An 18,027-nucleotide genomic window follows, 5' to 3' on the forward strand; every position below is an offset into this window, starting at 1 on the left:
TTGGAAACATTTTTCATAAAGCAAAAGGGGACAGACGTGTCAGCAATACATCAATATCTCTTTATTCTCCAATGTGCAATACCTTGGGAATGTTTGCAACATTCTGTTGCAAAAAAAAGTTCGAAAACACTGGCTTGCTTAGCAGGGTGTTTGTACAGTCAAGCATAATTATAACAAAGTCTCAGCCAACACGTAAATAGCTTCATTATAAGCATACCGGGTGTTTCTACACCGACATTAGTAATAAATTAAAAATAGTCATTTCAAAATAAAAGGGCAGTTTCTTTGGTGACACACTGTCAGCGGTGGCAGCAATAGGGTGATATGTTTTAATTGGTCGCTAATTGATGAAAATGCGAAGAGTGACGAAACTTTGAAACAAATGAGTTTAGCGGGCTTATCATAACAGGGAAATTAAACCAAGCTCTCTCACGTACAAACCATATATAAACGTTTGAATTTGGAAAAATTATATTACTTGAGGAATCACAGCCTGACAAACTGCGGCTCTCAGAGCGTGCAATACCAAAGCTGGGAAGCCAAAGCGCATGCGTAGCTGCACTCCTCAAGGCAACATTACTAATTACCTTAGAGACTTGTGTAAGGGGTACCCTCCTACTTGGCAGCCCAAAATTTGTGAAAGAAACGATTTCCAACAGAGAAGCAATCACATTCGGTGCCCCGATGCCACGCACGACGCACATTGTGCCTCACTGCTTACTTCTGCATGCCACTACTAGATTGCAAAAACCAGGGTGTGCACGAGTCACTGGCTGCACAGGCACCATTTAAAGAAAGCTTCAGTCCCATGTAAGGGCGCACCTCGTCAAAATTGTGTAAAAAAGACAGTGGGGCCCTTACATGTGTCTATGCACACATCACCGAACAGCAGGTAACCGGTGCATGACGGCTCCGTTAGCATCGTGCAGCTCGGGTAATTAGTCATCGACAGATTAAAAAAGCTTGGCGCTGGCTGCCTACCACTTGGTGATGTAAACAGTGATGCCACCTCGAGTGGTGTGGCTATGCACACACTTCAGCCTCCCAGTTTAGGTTTTGTGCATTCTTAGATCCAATTTTCGTCATGCCACAGTCCTGTGGGTAATTGCATTTTTCCAGATACAAAAGCTGACATAGCTTGCACAGAGAGCTTGCTTCAATCGCACTGAAGTTAAAAGCTTTGAATAATTGAATTTTTGTTAATGAGCAACTAATTACTTTGTATGACCGTCACCTCATGGTTGCCACCACTGACGACATGTTTCTGAAAAAATTGCACTTTTATTTCAACAGTTACTTTAATGCGTAGCATTCTTTGGGTAAGTCCCCGGGGTCATTTCCTGTTCTGTTCTGCTTGCCCTTCCGGTTTTGTGTCCCAAAAAATTTATACCACCATCTAGGCTTGAATAGGTGAATTTCTGTGAGGAGGCGGAAATAAACTTTACTGAAGATGAAAGGATGTGGGAGCCGAGATCAGGCGGAGGTGGCTAGGGTGGCGTCCAGCTAGCCGTGACCTTCGCCACCCAGTCCGCCACCCAGTCCGCCAGCCAGTCTTGGGTTTGAGGGTCGGTAGACTTTAGTACGGAGTCTCACGCCTCCTGTGAGAGAGCGTGCCGCAGGAGATTTCTTGGGGGAAGATTATTCCTGCTATCTGATGCTGATCGGCTGGATCTATGTCACAATATTTACATTTTGAGTTACAGTTAGTTGCCCTTGCACATATAAGAGAATTTTGAGGGACATAACAGTTCCTTTTTGCACCCTGCGGAGATCTGAGGCTTTCACTCTATTAAGGGAGGAATATGGTGGTGGATATATCCACTGGGCCTCCCTCTAGGCAGTGACGATTTCATTGTAGCTGCGGCTGAGTGTCGTTCCACCTGGTAGCAATCCCCAACGAGCCTTCACCTCCCGGTTAATTAATTCTCGGGCAGCACAGTGGGCCATTTCATGCCCGCCATTCCCAGAGTGGGTCATCCAGATAAGCATAACCTTGCCAATCGGTTCGCCGAGTATTTCGGAAGCTCATGAGCCTACCCACCCTTGTATGTAACTTCTTATAGCAGACATAAAGTCCGATATTATGAAGCTGCATTGTGTTGCTGCTATACCAAGTGCAATCGCAGATTCCTCGGCTTCGTGAATGTAGCCTGTGCTTATTTTATGTGGGCTCAATTTCTGGCCTTCGTTGTTGACTGCCGCAATCGTGAATGTGTGATTGTTCTCCTGTGCAGCATCCACATATATAGCTGGTTTGCCTCTAAAGCGGCGGCCGAGTACCTCGGCGAGAGCCTTCCTTCTGCCTACATTGTTTTCTTCCATGTTTTTGGGAAGGGGAGGGCAGGAATAATAACTTTTATTCCTGATGCTGTTGGGAATACAAATTCTATCCATTTGCCAACAACGGGGCAGAGATTCATGGCTTCTAGAACTTTGCGCCCTTGAGCAAAACTTGAGACGCACTACAGTTGTGCAGCCTTAAAAGTGCTTCAATTATTTCTTCTATAGCACTCCAAGGTCTAGGAGATACCGTCTACTGGTGTTTTTAGAGATTCCCAATGCGGTCTTGTAGAAATATCATAGTATTGAGTATGTTCAAGTCAGATTTTTGGAGGCAGAGAAATGGGCATGCCAGTCTTCCAATGAAGAAGGCTTGGACTACACTGTATGCCTTCTTTTCTTTTACTCCCTGGTTCCAATTTGTCACCCTTCTGAGCATATTACTGAGCTGTTGGACTGTAGTCTGTAGCTTGCTTAATGTTGCTGAATTCTGGGCCTTTTCTTGAATGTGCAAACCGACTACTCGGATGGTCGGCACATTCCGGCACATTAAGAAATGTTCCAACTTTGCCGGAGAGCACTCAAGCCCGTTCTTACGAGCATTTCGTTGGACTTCGTCTGCAGCTCTCTGCAGCACATCCACCACCTCATCTGCAGATCCAGTATGCGTCTATACGGTCACGTCATCCGCATAGATGCTGTGTCTTCTATGGTCACATCATCCGCATAGATGACGTGTCTTCTGTGCGGGATTGCCTATACTTTTCTTGCAAATGTATACATTGTTACGTTAAACAGAAAGGAAGAATGGACAGCCCCTTGAGGGGTGCCGCAAGTCACTAGGGAGATCTTGTCGATGCAGGCCATGCCAAAGTGAAGTGTTGCCATTTGGTCACGCAGGAAAGCCTTGATATAGGTGTGGCTTCTGTCGCCAACGCCTATAGTTGAGAGACCCGAAACAGCTCAGTGCGCCACATTATCAAAGGCTTTCATAATGTCAAGTCCCAGGATTGTTCTGGTCACTCCAAGGATCCCTGGGTCTAAAATATCCCTCTGCAGTTGCCATAAGATATCTCGAATTGAAATGTTGGGGTGGAATCCGACCATGGCCAGGGGAAATGGCTGCCTCGTCTCCATGAACTTGACAAGTCGACTCAAGACCACATGTTCTATTGCTTTTCCCAGGCATGATGTGACTAAAATGCGCTGAAGGTTTTCTCATAAGAAGTTTGCCAGGTTTGGGTATAAAGATTCCTTTTGCATCCTTCCATTCAGGAAGAATGAAACCTTCGTGCCAATAATGATTAGACAGTTTGGTGATGGTGTCAATAGAAGCTCCATCCAAATTCCGGAGCATTTTGTTGGTTACTCGTATCTTTGCCTGCCGCCGATGTGGAGCGTAGGCTGGCCAGGGCCGTGCGAACCTCTGCTGCAGTAAAATTTTGATTCAGATTGGCATTGGGAGCACCTTTATATGGTTTGAAGTGTCACTATTGACTTGACTTTGGTGCTTACGTATGTGGAGCAGAGAAGGTCCATGATTGCCTTTCCCCCCTGGAAAGGAGTGCAAGATCTTAAGCATCTTCCCTTGAGAAGCGCCTTTGGATTGGCCTGGATCAAGTAGGTGTTTTAGCAATGTCCATAGATTTTTGCTACCCAACTTTCCATTAATCCCCGTCACAGATTTGACACCACTGCAATGAACTAAGGAGTGCCGAATAGTCCTGAATCTCTTCGTCGAGTCCTGCCAGACGAAGTTTAAGCTGACAGTTATGCTTGTTCAACCATTCTGCTTGCAGCATTGGTTGCTTTTTACAGAGGTTAATTAATTTGGAGTCCGGTTTAGGGCCAAGTTTCTCAAAAAGAATCTCCATTGTATGTTTGTCGGCATCCCCTATGAGATCCCTGACTCACTGATATAGTTCCGTAACGCTCGACGGGGTTTTTCTATTGTATTAAAATCTAAAAAGATCCCACTTTGAGAGTTTGGTGACGAATTTAATATTTTTTGGGTACACTTTGGCCGGGACGTTAATGGTGGATGTCAATCTCTGTGAATACACAACTTCTGTATGCTTACTGCCACCTCTTACCTCTTACTACCACCTCTTACTGCCACCATCTACTTGTGGGCACATGAACCTCCAATATGATATTTTGCCAGCTAGCATGGAAGGAAGGGCTAGTACATATATTTGCCTAAACTTCATTTTTCTGGCTTCTTACAGCTTCATGACTTTGTAAACTCATCATTTTAAACAATGTACTGTTTTATAATTAAACATCATTAAAATTGTCCAATAGAACGATTCGAACACGCAACATCTAGTACAGTATCCCAATATTGAAACCATCATGCCATGGTTGCATGCATTAACAAGCAGCATAGAACACGTTTAATTTCTCGCAGGCAAACTAGTGCATTGAGATGCTTGGCACGTTGGGATTTGGCCTTACCAAGGTGCAGTTATAACACAGGCAACAAGCTACAATGCAGGCGGAAAATGCAAGCAACCAGAGTTGCATCTGCAACAACAGGGAGAAGCTTCTTAAGAGAACATGTTGGAAGACAGGTGAGCATGTCAGTTGGCAAATTATGCGAGAAAAAAAGCACTGCAACATTTTTTACATTTACCAAATGCAAGATTGGTGGTAAAAATGACTTTATGGGGGAGATCGTCATAAGTGTGAGTGGTATTCTTTGGAGTTGCTTATCTGTCAACATACAACAGTCTTCGTTTCAAGAGTAGAGTATAGGCTTCGTAAGTAAAGATTAGAGTGAATGCTATGCACTATATGACAGTTTCCCAGTGTGGAGTTCCTGCCCCAATTTTTATTTCAGTTTCCTAGGAACATTCGGTATATCGCAACATGCTGATATTGATGAGAAACATCTTAGATTTACTTCGTCATGTCCTATAATTTACTACACCTATGTTTATTAGATCAAGGTTTGACTGCAGTTGTTACATTGCCTTTATAAAATAGATGAAATAGTTGTTAGTGGTGCTTGTTATGTTTGTCTCGCAAGTCTGTGCATGGATGTGTTTGTTTAACTCTTTAGTTCTCAAGTTCTTTAATTTGAAGTGAAGAAATTTTTTTCAATCTTGCAAATTACTGTCTATTACATGCAGATTTGAACATTATAAGTGCAATTTATCTCATATAATGACCAAAAATATCAATGACAGACATCTTACCCGAAAATGAAATTTTACCTGAGCACAAAAGCAAGGTTCGAACATAATTATCTGAACAGATAACGAAAAGAATTCGAAGCATCAAAGAATGTGCTCAAAACTTCAAGTGCACAAGGTGAATTGAGTTGAAGAGTGCAGCTTGCCTTCAAAAGCAAAGCAGAAGCTGTGCCTGGAGAAATATAGCTCATCATTGGCAATATCAGTAGATACAGCTTGGTAGTTAAACAATTAAAACTTATTTGTCAGCTACTTATTATCGAAAGCTCATTAAGAGACTGTAGAATCTTATAGCTGGAAGAGTGCCAAGGTGTATCCCTTAGCAACACACTGGTGTGGGGTGTTCTGCCCTCTCTTGATGGAAAATATGCCTGCTGACATAGGCCACTTTTTGAGGTAAAACATCACTTTGTGGTGTTAACTTATTCTGTATTGCCATGCTGTGTACATTGTTTAACCTTTTGAGGTGATTGCTTTGGCCAGAATTATCACTGTTATCGTGTTATCACTCTTGCACAAGATGCCACTTGCAGTGTCAGAAGCTTTTTGAACATTGTGGCCAATTCAATGGCGACACACGCATGTCTCATCAGACTGCATGCGCACCTCAAATAGAGTAGACCAAATCTAGAGTTAACAAGAGCACCACTTAATATCCTGGAATGTACAATGACACACATGTAAACAGAGGATGCATTTCAGCAATGGGATCCAACTCGTTAACCATGCTTGCTGCTATCGCAGTAACCTTAGTGTTTACCTGCATCCTTGGCACAAGTTCACAGACTAAAGTGTTTGGTTGTTTCATTCACTCTTTTTGGCTAGTGTTCCTGCCTCTTCACCATGATTACTATGCCGCAATACTGGAATATGTCGAGGTGCAAAAATCAAGAAAGTTTCAGTTCTACACAGCGTTGAAGGACCCCATTCCACATACTTGACACATTTACACTTACTTGACATATTCCATCACCTTCTCCCTGTACTTTTCTTTGGCTTTGTCATAGTCCATACAAAAGTATATCCTTTCAAATGCAACTGAGCAGTTTGGTCTTGTATTTGGACTTATATCCATGCTGCTTTCATATTTGATGTCCTCAAGCTCACTCGCAATTTCCAGCAATTCCCTGAGACCTGAAACATTTCACAGAAATGAAGCCTCAATGTCACAATACAGCAAGCACTATCAAGGAACAGTAAATTGGTTATATTGTATACATTACCATCAGCATCAACCAACTTCATGCCCCAGTTGAGGCAATCATAGTCGACATTCTTTGTGATCAGCTCCAAGATAGCATCACGGCCTTGTGCTGTCATGACACGGCTAGAGGAACTTTTCACCAGGGCAAGCATGATTGCATCAATGTCTGCTTCGTTATCTGCAGGAAAGGATGCAGGCTCATACATTCTTGAAAAGCCATTGCATATCCAAGTAACATACCTTTCACCATTTGTTGGTTCGGCTTTTTTGACTCTTTAGAGTCCATGCCACTGAGAGCATTGATGATAGTCTGGAAAAGGTACTGCACTGCTGTGATGTGCTGGTCATCCTTGCTGATGAATTGGTCAATCATTGCGGGAAGTCCAAACTCTTTCAACACTCTTAAAGCCTGCGGAGGTACATTAGGGTTCAGCATAAACACCGACAACATACATGAAGTTCACGTACCCACTGAGTCTTCTTCTTGCTCAGTTCACTGAAGAGTCGTATGCAAGACAGAGAAAACTCTGCATTTCTTAATGAATGCATTGCACTCAGACATTTCACTATCCCACCAGCATAAATAATGGCTTCTGCACCAGCTTTGTCTCGAGCTATAACGACTAGGTTGTTTGCAGCCTGCAAGTGAAAACCACAAATGATGAACATCAGTATTGTTGGCAAAATATGGGTGTTTTCAGCAAGTTGTTACCTGGTTCTTAAGTTCGAGCGAGGAGCTGTTATTTTCGATGACACCAATCATTTGCGTCACCTTGTTGGTGGTACTTGCATTTTCTTTCGCCTGTAAAAAGGAAATTTACGTTGCACTACACTGGATCTGGATATTCTTCTATGATGAAACCACTTTTCATGGCTGACACACGGATTTGTATTGCAGGTTGCTTAATATACATTATCAAGGTATGACAGCAGAAAACTAAAGACAGTCTTGAGCAAAATATAATCTATACAAAATAAAGAGCATGTACTTGCAATTTTCTCAATGGCTTGGCTAAGACGGCGCAGACACTGCTGGACGGCGCTGTTTTTCGGATCCACGTGGAGAATTTGACGGGCGTCTTTGAAAGCTTCGTCTATTTTCCCGAGTGCCTCATAGGCTTGACTCCGCCGAAAAAGTGCCTTCACATCCATTGGGTTAAGTTCCAAAACTGCAAGAAGGCACGATATTTACCAGACAACAAAGTTTGAGTGCGCAATTTGACTTACCTTCCGAAGCGTCTTTTACGGCGTCTTCATATCTGTGAAGTTTTAAGTTAGCCGCGGCTCTGTTGTTCAGCAAGACAGCTCTCTCCCGGCTGTCCACAATCGACAATGCCCTCGTGTACTTGTCCAGAGCGCCTACGAAATCTCCAGCCTTATACAAGTCATTGCCCTCTTGCTTGACGTCCTGTGCATCGCTCGCCGTAGCGACTAGTTCCGGCGCGTCTGTGGTCATTGTTTCTCCAATGATATCGCGAAGGCGTGCTCACTCCGCCGTGTGCTCTCGCTAAGACGCTCCCGGCACTAGTTTGTTCCCCAATGAGCAGCCAAAAATAACTTGCCGGCTCCTACGACGGCTTTCTAGATACTTCTGAAGTCTCGTCCGTGTTGTCTCAGATGCATATTGGCACGCTTCGCTAGAATACGCCAACTCGAATACGACGGTACGTTCGCCGCCAGCTTGCCCGAAAAACGAAACTGAAAAAAGTTTATTCACGCATTAGACAAACACCGCCAAGGCGTGCTCTGACAGCAACGCAAAAACGAAGCTTCGCAAGGGCCTTAAAAGGCACTAATAATGCTTGTTACATAATGCCTTAGCAAGTAGATATTTGCTCTAGTCAAAAATAACACGTGCTTCAATCAACTGCTTTTTCATTTCTGTTTTAAGTATGATACCAGTGATATTCAACCAAAAGGAGGCATTGATTCAACAAAACGTACCAAGCAGCAAAAGGCGAATCGCATGCGACGGGAGCGTCATCTATGACTGCAACAGTGAACACTGCTTCATCATCATCATCGCCCGCACCACCGTGGTTGGCACCACGGGTCGACTGCGCTAAGGTGCGTGCTCACTTAGCGCGTGCGGTAAAAATAAACGTCTCAGTGCAGCATTTCAATGTGCTTAGCCTTGCAAGGGTGATCGTCAGTTCAGTGCGCCGGTGTTTCGAATGTGAACTACGTCGCGACCTCTAGTTTCGGCCAACATCCTTCGGTGTTCGTGTAGCTGCTGTGTACCCGCTGTTGAACATACTTAAAGCGATGCAGAAAAACGATGGGTTCGAATCTCGCGGTAAAGAAATTTACTAGACGAGATAGCGCGTACTACAGCATTTGTACCGCCCCGTCAAAGTTGTTCCCTCGGCGTGGTGAAATCGCAATCGGTAGATATATCTAGCATCCCTGGTTAAACACAGGAAACTCGTGGAGTGGCACGATAAAAGCTATTATTGAGGGCGTGCGATAGCAGATAATGCTCAAAATGCTCGGGATTAGATATAGCGCAAGTAGTTGGAAGGCGGTCGAACCGCTGTCCTTGCCTGACCGCAGCATTGCGCTCGTTCCAGTAAGCTCGTTGGCACATTTCGAAGAGCTTTTTTACAGCTTGAGTTCTGTTTCAGACATGAGGCTGGTTATCCTCGAAGATGACGGCGAAGTGGCTGAGTGGGCGGCCAAATATATTAGGAAACGCATTCAGGATTTCAACCCGGGTCCAGACAAATATTTTGTCTTGGGTCTACCTACAGGTAATGCTGAGTTTGCCGAAGATATGTTGACTTTTTGGTTGTGTAAACACTTTTTTTTTTTCAGGGAGCACGCCTTTAAGTTGCTACAAGAAGTTGATCGAATTTTATAATCAGAAGACTGTTTCATTTCGATATGTGAAAACTTTCAACATGGACGAGTATGTAGGCAAGTATACAAACCGTTGTATTTACCTACAGATAGAGGGTGCTATGAGGAGATCAGCTGCTGACAATGTAGCAGGGGCATTTTCACAAGGGACAGCATTGTAGTTTAGAAAGTGTTGGGTGCACGTACATGATGTGATGCCCTGTTTTCTTTACAAGCTTTATTTCTTGATTGTTTAATTTGCTACTTGTACTGATGGTTGTCAGAATGGCCTGCACATCGTTGATATGCCATCTCTGATTTCTTTTAGACACCGTCGTTAGTCTAGCTGCGAGGTCACATGCATCAGAGTATGCAATACAGTCTGTTTTTAGGATGTAGAAGCAGTAATTTTTTAAACTAAGTATAAATTGATTGACACCATATCAAACCCATGTGTAATATTTCTTAATTGGTTTCCTGTTGTCAATGAAAACCGAACCAAAATGTTATTTTTGTTGCCAAAAAACAAGTAATTGCTTTCAGTTGAGGGTAGTCGCTTTTTCTGAATCCTTTCATCTGTTCATATTCATATTTTCGGTTGCTCACGAAACAAACATTTATTGTCTGCATTAGTGACTCAACCGTGTTGCCTCATTTGTAAATGCATTGTCATTTTAGAGGTGACAGTATCATTGTTTCCATTTTCAGCACAGTGCATCAAGAGGCAAGTGTGTTAGCAATACACTAATGACTGTTGAAAATTGGTAACCGTCAAATAGTTCTGATGGCAAGAGACTGATATAATCGCTGAAATGAAGCACTTAGCTAGGTGGTTGCTTTTGATCACACTTATACATAAACTCAAGTAGATGTGATACCAATGAAGCATTGCCTCTGATGTATTGCCTCTGAGGTGTACTTTGACAATGTGATTTTTCTGTAACTACTTGCAATGTGAGAGATGGCTTCCATACCTTTCTTCCAATCTTTCTGTGCAGCTCAGGAGCACTTTCGAGTTTTTGTACACTGTAAATTGTTGCTTTCTTCCGGTAATTATTATTGGCTTTTAACACAAATGGACATGAACTGGCTTGAACCACAATCTTTTACACTATGGAGAATAATGAATTGAACTGTTTCCTGATTTGGAACAAAAATGGTAATGAAAAAGTCATTTTCTCACTCTGATTGTGATTAATTGGAATAAATGTACCTATAAACCTCAATGTAAGACATGCAGAATAGTTCCATAAAATGTAATGTTGTGTTGAATCACTGTACTTGGCAGCTAGAGCAGCAGTTTTCAGCCTGATAACTAGAATACACTCAAACATCAGCAGAGTTCCTGACAGAAAATACTATGAGAATGGCTTCAAGGCAAAATTATACTAGGAAGTACAGAAAATGAGTTCAGAAAAAAAAAATTGTGGGAAAGCTCATGCAAACATATCTTCAGGCATGCCTAATGGCAATGACAGAGGAAATTTTTTGCCATTACTCCACTGTTTGGGACAGTTGTATATGGGCGCACGGTATACAGTGCCCCCCTGGGCCTTCGTTGGCCTGTGCACCAAAAGTGGTGGCTGTCTTCAGTTTGGGCGTTGTGCTTTTCAACATCCATTCTGGTAGTGCATGCCTGTGTACATATTGTTTTCTGCAGTGCATAACCAAAAACGTAGGCTTGCATAAAATGCAATTTTGCTGTCACACTTCATTGGTTTCAAGATTAGAGAGTGCAGGCTCTCTTTTCTAGTTCTATGGCAAGTTCTATAGTGCAGCAATACACTTTGGTCGCTGCTCAGGTACTGCAAGTGGGTGGCTCATCCACTGCAGTACATATTCAGTGTGTAATTATAGCTAAGTTGAGTATTGCTGCGCTGGTTGGCTAATGAGGGAAATGCAAGATTTTAATGAAACTGGATATCCCTAGCAGAATAAAGTGCACCGAGGCAAACAAAAATACTTTAACATAAATAAATGTGATGAAACTGTCAAGGCACCGTACACAAAATTAGTTTGCTCGCAAACATGCGCACAAATACGTCAGCAAGCCTTACAGCTTGTGTTGCAAGATCACTCTCATCGATCGATGCTGCTCTTGTTGAAAAAGGCACAGGCTTGTAGGGTACACATTGTTGTTTATTTACACTATTTTACAAACATATATGAAGCACTCCCATTAGCACCTTAGAATATTGTCTCAGCAGCTGTTGTATGATGTCAACTTGCACATTCTCCGAGTCGTTCTATTCGTCCACTCCCCGATCCCCCACCGCCTTTTTCGCCAAAATGCCACACTCTGCAGCTCTATCCAAAATAAAGAATTTGAGGGGAGTGGCAGAGTAAAAGAAACTCTGAGCAGAGCGGGCATTTATCATTTTTGATAGGGCATCGGGTCTGTTGACTGTCATAAAAAGGAAAACGAAAAGAGGTGGTGTGTACACAATTCACAACAGTCACTGGATCTAGCTTGGAGTACTGCTGTTCCACTTTAAACTAGCAAAGTCAGTGCATTACCTTTAGGAATAATGCACAAGCTATTAGACTAAAACATTTCTCTTCATATTGTGAAGGCAAGTAATTGTGCCTGTTCATAATAATGATAGGACAAGAGAAGCGATAGTTTTGCTGTAAACTCCATTTGGTACAGTATGTTATATTGGATGATTGGTAAGACTTATGGATTTCCATTGCTTTATCTTGTTCAACTTAAAAGGTTCTTGAACCACATTTTGAGCTTGATGAGTAATTACTTTCTGTGGGTGGAGCAATGCAGCGTGAACGTCAGAGACAAGTTATATGGTTGCGCACAGCCCCTGGAGATAGCACTCAGAATGTGAATACAGCGCCTTCTCCTCCCCCCCTTTTTTTTTCTTTTTCTTCCTTTTTTCTTTGAAGATGGGGCTCCCCACTGTTTTTTGAACTGCTGGCCAGCTGAAATCTGGTGGCAGCAACCCCTAGACACAATCCATCAGAGGATAGCTTCTTAATCGCAAATTTCACTTGCACGCAAGCTCATACATGTGTGCATTCTCTTCCAGATCTGATAGGGATTACTACGAAATGGTGAAGTGGTGGTCATTATTGTCCCCCTTGCCCTGTCAGCTCTGTAGGCAATTTGCTTGAGGTTATGAAATGTGCCATGAAAATGTGTTATATGCTTACCACGAAAAGCACGTTCTTGCTCCTAAGTAAGCCTGAAATATGCTAATATGGCAGCACTGTTAACCCCACCTTTTGCATTTTGACAGAGCATAGTGTGGGTCATTCTGGAATTATAACAATTCGACATTGTGCACCTTGATTTCACTCAAATATATGAAATTACAGGGCTGCCACGAGACCATCCAGAGAGCTACCACTCATACATGTGGAACAATTTCTTCAAGCACATAGACATTTTGCCTGAGAATGCCCACGTTTTGGATGGAAATGCAGCTGACCTGAATGCTGAATGTGATAGGTTTGAACAGCTGATCTCTGAAGCTGGTGGAGTGGACCTCTTCGTTGGAGGTGAGGGCAGAGGATGTTGACTGTTTTCATTGAACTTGCTTTCATTACAGCTTTGTTATTGCCGAGAGAAAACAATGCAGGACCTGTCGTGAGAACAGAAGCTCAGGCACAAACAATTAAGGTGCACAAAAAATTATTTCTTGTAAAGTATTATTCACTCTTAAATGAAACCCATACCTTATGATTAAGCCAATGCAAACTGCAATGTTTCTTCATCTTTGTCAGACAAAAGTGGCTGGTGTGATGTGTTAAGGAGGCATCCACACACAAAACAGTCTGCAGGCTTTCATGCCATATCTGAACTGTAATCGATGATGCAATACTAATTAGGGATTCCCTTTAAGAGTGGACCATACTATACATGCCTGAGCTGCTGTTCTCAACTGATTCCTTCAGTGCTTTGGCAGAGAGAAACAAGCAATCCTAATTTGCAATCAATTACCAAAAGGCATTGGCCCGGATGGACACATCGCCTTCAATGAACCTGGTTCAAGTCTTGTATCTCGGACACGAGTGAAGACCCTCGCCAAGGACACAATTGTGGCAAATGCGCGTTTCTTTGGAAATGACTTGACCAAGGTTCCCAAGGAAGCGTTGACTGTTGGCGTGGGCACTGTGATGGATGCACGTGAGGTGGGATTGCCTTCTGTTTGTGGTTTCATAAAGCAACCCTGTTGACTTTTTTCGTTTTCTTTTTTTTCCCTTTTTCAGGTCATGATACTTATTGTTGGCGCACACAAGGCATTTGCCTTGTACAAGGCAGTCGAGGAGGGTGTCAATCACATGTGGACTGTGTCTGCATTCCAAATGCACCCCCGGACAATTATAGTCTGTGATGAAGACGCAACCAATGAACTGCGTGTGAAGACTGTGAAATACTTCAAGGGCCTGATGCATGTGCATAACCAGCTAATTGATAAGGAGGATGTTAAAACTGATGACCAGAAGAAGGCTGACCAGCAGTGAACCATGTTCACCATAGACAATATCTGCATATGTTGCACCACAACTCCGGGATTATATTATGGTGTTCTGTGTGATGGACACTGACGCGTTAGTGTATACAGCACTATTTACTAAGAAATAGAATGTTAATGCATCTTTGTTAATCTAGCCCGAGATATTGTATCACTTTATTAAATGCATATAAACTGGTTTTTGCCACATTGACTCAGTGTATATGCCTTTGTCATTGCAGTGCTTGGCATGTATGATGTCCTTAGTGGGGCATACCATTTGGATGATTTCAGCAGTTAAGCATTCACTTGTGCTTCATTATGCTTTGGTGCGGTTCTGCTTTTTTCTTGAATGCAAGATTGTGCTTTGCATAGTAAGTTTTTCTTGTGTCCTACTAGACTGTTTTCGGTAACACTGAACTTAGTGTCACACATTACTTCCCCCTTTCCTTTGGCTTCTGGATTGGATTGGCGCGGCTCGCTACGTGCTTACGCGCGCTTTTCTGAGCGCAGATTGATGTGCGCCTGGTTTCTGCACTAGGCTTTTATACAGTCGCTTTTTCGAGCGCAGATTGGTGTGCGTCTGGTTTGTGCACTGCGCTTTTATACGATCGCTTGTCGCTGCTTTCCTTTTCTCTGGCTTGATTCGTTGCGGCTTGGTGCAGGCGCGCATACTTGGTGTGCGCCTGCTTTTTTTTTGCGCTGGTCTTCGAACACATCGCTCGCTGCTCGCGCTTATATATAAGGAAGTGCTGCGCCGCGGGCGTACCGTGTATGTAAGCGCGCCAGAAAACTGCGCCTTGTTTTCCATTACTTTGTCATGTACCTTAATTACCACTGGGTAGCACCGAGCGATCGCTTCTAACAAACGCAGAAATGAGTCTTTGCAGCGCGTGTGGCCATTAATTGACTCCCACCACAGCCATGTGAGGTGCGACTCCAGCAGCGGTGCAGTTACCCTGCAGCCGGCGGAGAGGGGGTGGCGCTTCAGTTTATTAACTTGCTAGTTTTTGCGTGTGAACGCCCGTGATAGCTTGTGAGGTCGTGCGGGACGAGCTGCTGGTGCGACACCCACTCGGTGGCCCCGAAGGATTGTGCAAATTGATGAATGCCTCCTTCGCGGCAAGCGAAAACACAATCGAGGCGGCCTGATGACGGGCGACAAGGTTCCGCCGAGCCGGCAAAATCACGGCGGCATTGCAGACCTTGGACCATGGGTATTCGGCATGACCTGCGTGACCACCGGGCAGTTCCGACTATTCAAGGTCGACAGACGAGACGCGGCGACGCTAGGCTCCATTATTGCCGCCAACGTTGAACCGGGGACCACCATCCACACTGCAGTGATGAATGGCCCGCATACAACTGCATCCCGAACTTAGTGGATGCTAACGGAGTGGGCCTCAATCTACAATGGGAAACTAAACCAGACAGCATGAAACTTGTGGAGCCGATCCCGGGCGTTCACACGCAAAAAATGGAAAGTTATTGGCATGCAGAAAGTGAAGCGCCGCCTCCTCTCCGCCTGGAGTCGCACCTCACATGGCTGTGTTGGGTAGTCAATTAATGGCCACACACGCTGCAAAGACTCATTTCTGCGTTTGTTAGAAGCGATCGCTCGGCGCTACCCAGTGTGAAGGTACATGACAAAGTAATGAAAAACAAAGCGCAGTGTTCTGACCCTTTGCTTTTGTATGAATGTTTCCCGGCATTGCTGCGCGCTTACGTACACGGCACGCCAGCGGCGCAGCGTTTTCTTATATATAAGCGCGAGCAACGAGCGATGTGTTCAAAGACCAGCGCAAGAAAGCAGGCGCACACCAAATAAGCGCGCCTGCACCTAGCTGCGCCGAATCAAACCAGAGAAAAGGAAAGCAGCGACAAGCGATCGTATAAAAGCCTCGTGCAATAACCAGACGCACACCAATCTGCGCTCGGAAAAGTGATGGTGTAAATACCTAGTGCAGAAACCAGGCGCGCATCAATCTTCGCTCGGAAAAGCGCGCGCAAGCACGTAGCGAGCCGCGCCAATCCAATCCAGAAGCCAAAGGAGAGGGGGGAAGTAATGTGTGACACTAAGTTCAGTGTTACCCTGTTTTCCTGCCTGTCACGTTGGTTAGACGTTCATGAAATGTTTGCTATGAGCTAGCTGTAGCTTACCTGGTTAGAACACACTGGGCGAGAGACGAGAGACTGTGCAGGGCGCCCGTCAGTGAATGCCCTCCATTTCAGAGTGATATTACAATTTTCCGTAGAAATTACATGTTAGTAATGTATGCAATCCTAAAATTACGTATATCCCTCGCAAATGTCAACGCCTGTTAAAAGCGTCAGCAAAAAAAAAAAAAAAAAAAAAACAGCGGCAAGCCTTGTATGTGAACTGTGGCCTCAGAGATTGGACAACTCGCAGTTGCGCGGTCTCGGAGGTCATGTCTAAATTGCGCATACCGCGTAAGCTGTATCTAGTCCGCACATTCGTTAGACAGTTTATGTTTTGAGTAAAAATGAAGTGAAATTGTTTTAGGATTACTTATTTCCAATGCGAAAGTATTAGTTCGGGTTGTTTGACGTCGTAACAACATCGTTCGAAGTCTCACGTCTACCGTCAATATTGCTCTTCGGTTGTCTTGAACAGAAGCTGTCGGTGCTTTCAGCGTTCTGTTCGTCGATGTTATTGTGCGTATCAGCTGGTGGGGCAATTACTAAGGTAGGTGAGTCTCACCTGATGGAGTAGCATGAGTAACTGCTTTCCTGAGCTACGCTGTATCTTGTGCGATTGTAGTTTTCGGCGCAGTAAGTGCTAGTCTCGTCTGCAAACATGAACCCTGCGATATCGAAGTTCGTTCAGAAGAAGGTGATTTATCCTGGCGTCGGCGATATTCCTCGCTTCGAAAAGGGTGCGAAGTGCACGTTCCACTTTTGTGTAAAGCGCTTAAGCACCGATGAAGATGATCCGGACGGCGTTATTGATGACAGCCGGAAGCTTAATCGCCCCATGGAACTGCTCATGGGCAAAGAGTTCAAGCTTCCCGTTGTGGAGCAGTGCATTAAGTCCATGAAAGTGAAGGAAGTGGCCGAGTTTACGATAAATAAATGTTTGCTAGACAACTACACGCTCGTATCGCAAAGCTACCGCGCATACGCCGGCGTTGGGAAGCCACACAAGCGCCGTTGTTGCGGTATGATGGAGGAGAAGTATACCACTGGTCACGCAGACCTAGATAAGCTAGCGGAGAAACTTGTGGACTTATCGTGTACCTTTGAATTGCTCAAGGTGGAAGAGCCGGGCGAGTATGAAAAGGACGTCTGGGCGATGACGGCCGAAGAGAGGCTAGGTGCCGTACCTGCCTTGAAGGAGCAGGGCAATCGGGCTTTTCAAGCGGGCGACATGGACACAGCCGTGAACAAGTACAGGGAAGCCCTCGAACACTTGGAAAGTTTGCTGCTTCGCGAGAAACCGGGCGACGAAGAGTGGAACGAGTTGTACAAGATGAAAGTGCCGATTCTCCTGAATTACTCGCAGTGCCTCCTTAACCGGGGCGAATTCTACGAGGTCATACGTCACACTTCCGAAGTGCTCAGCAAGGATCCCAACAACGCAAAGGCTCTGTTTCGGCGGGCAAAAGCCTACTTCGGCTCTTGGAGTCCGAACGACTGTCGCACGGATCTGTTAAAGCTTCGGGAAGTTGACCCGTCTCTTTCGAAGCTTGTGAACATAGAGCTCAAGAGGCTCGAAGCAGAAGAAAAGAAAAAGAACAAGGAAGACAGTACCAAACTTATGAGCATGTTCAAGTGATCAAGTTTGTCATACCTGTACGCTCAAGTCAATTGAGAACTGCTGCGTGAGCGCCGAAAAGAGCTTTCCGCTAGTCGATGTTGCAGAAAATAAATTTTTACTGTTGTTAGCACCTTCCTATGTGTTTTGTTTCTTTTCTTGCCTGTTTATTATTATCTTCTTTTAATCTTCGTAATTTGATGCTGCTGTAAGTGTCTCTGCTCTTACTATTTTCGCCTCCCTTATTTACAGTCGTGTGACAAC

At 44.2% G+C, this 18,027-nt stretch overlaps 3 protein-coding genes across 5 annotated transcripts in view; 2 read left to right on the forward strand and 1 right to left on the reverse strand.

The window, feature by feature from the left end:
* The window catches only part of unc-45 (unc-45 myosin chaperone), a 40,712-nt gene extending 32,231 nt beyond the window's left edge, over positions 1–8,481 (reverse strand). Inside the window, exons 1-7 of the mRNA XM_075689180.1 lie at positions 7,909–8,481; positions 7,675–7,850; positions 7,394–7,483; positions 7,150–7,320; positions 6,922–7,090; positions 6,701–6,859; positions 6,434–6,611 (exon numbers count right to left, since the gene is read on the reverse strand). Coding sequence (XP_075545295.1) covers positions 6,434–6,611; positions 6,701–6,859; positions 6,922–7,090; positions 7,150–7,320; positions 7,394–7,483; positions 7,675–7,850; positions 7,909–8,137 — 1,172 coding nt within the window. The 5' untranslated portion in view covers positions 8,138–8,481. The remainder of the gene's footprint in view (positions 1–6,433; positions 6,612–6,700; positions 6,860–6,921; positions 7,091–7,149; positions 7,321–7,393; positions 7,484–7,674; positions 7,851–7,908) is intronic.
* Positions 8,482–8,652: 171 nt separating this feature from the next.
* On the forward strand, positions 8,653–14,202 carry Oscillin (glucosamine-6-phosphate isomerase Oscillin). 3 transcript variants are annotated; one of them, XM_075689184.1, is made up of 6 exons: positions 8,653–8,748; positions 9,306–9,431; positions 9,496–9,597; positions 12,850–13,032; positions 13,481–13,665; positions 13,744–14,202. In XM_075689184.1, exons 2-6 carry the CDS (start codon positions 9,308–9,310, stop codon positions 13,996–13,998), a joined length of 849 nt encoding a protein of 282 aa, XP_075545299.1. In that variant the 5' UTR covers positions 8,653–8,748; positions 9,306–9,307; the 3' UTR covers positions 13,999–14,202. The 3 variants fall into 3 exon arrangements, with proteins under 3 accessions (XP_075545299.1, XP_075545298.1, XP_075545300.1); XM_075689183.1 differs by lacking the exon at positions 8,653–8,748 and adding an exon at positions 8,766–8,977; XM_075689185.1 differs by lacking the exon at positions 8,653–8,748 and adding an exon at positions 8,767–9,250.
* A 2,387-nt stretch (positions 14,203–16,589) lies between these two features.
* On the forward strand, positions 16,590–17,900 carry LOC142579206 (AH receptor-interacting protein-like). The gene has a single exon (XM_075689187.1). The coding sequence runs from the start codon at positions 16,807–16,809 to the stop codon at positions 17,782–17,784; it is 978 nt and encodes a 325-aa protein (XP_075545302.1). The 5' UTR covers positions 16,590–16,806; the 3' UTR covers positions 17,785–17,900.
* Positions 17,901–18,027: the final 127 nt, after the last annotated feature.

This window comes from Dermacentor variabilis, chromosome 4 (assembly GCF_050947875.1).
Source record: "Dermacentor variabilis isolate Ectoservices chromosome 4, ASM5094787v1, whole genome shotgun sequence".
NCBI classification, from domain to species: domain Eukaryota; kingdom Metazoa; phylum Arthropoda; class Arachnida; order Ixodida; family Ixodidae; genus Dermacentor; species Dermacentor variabilis.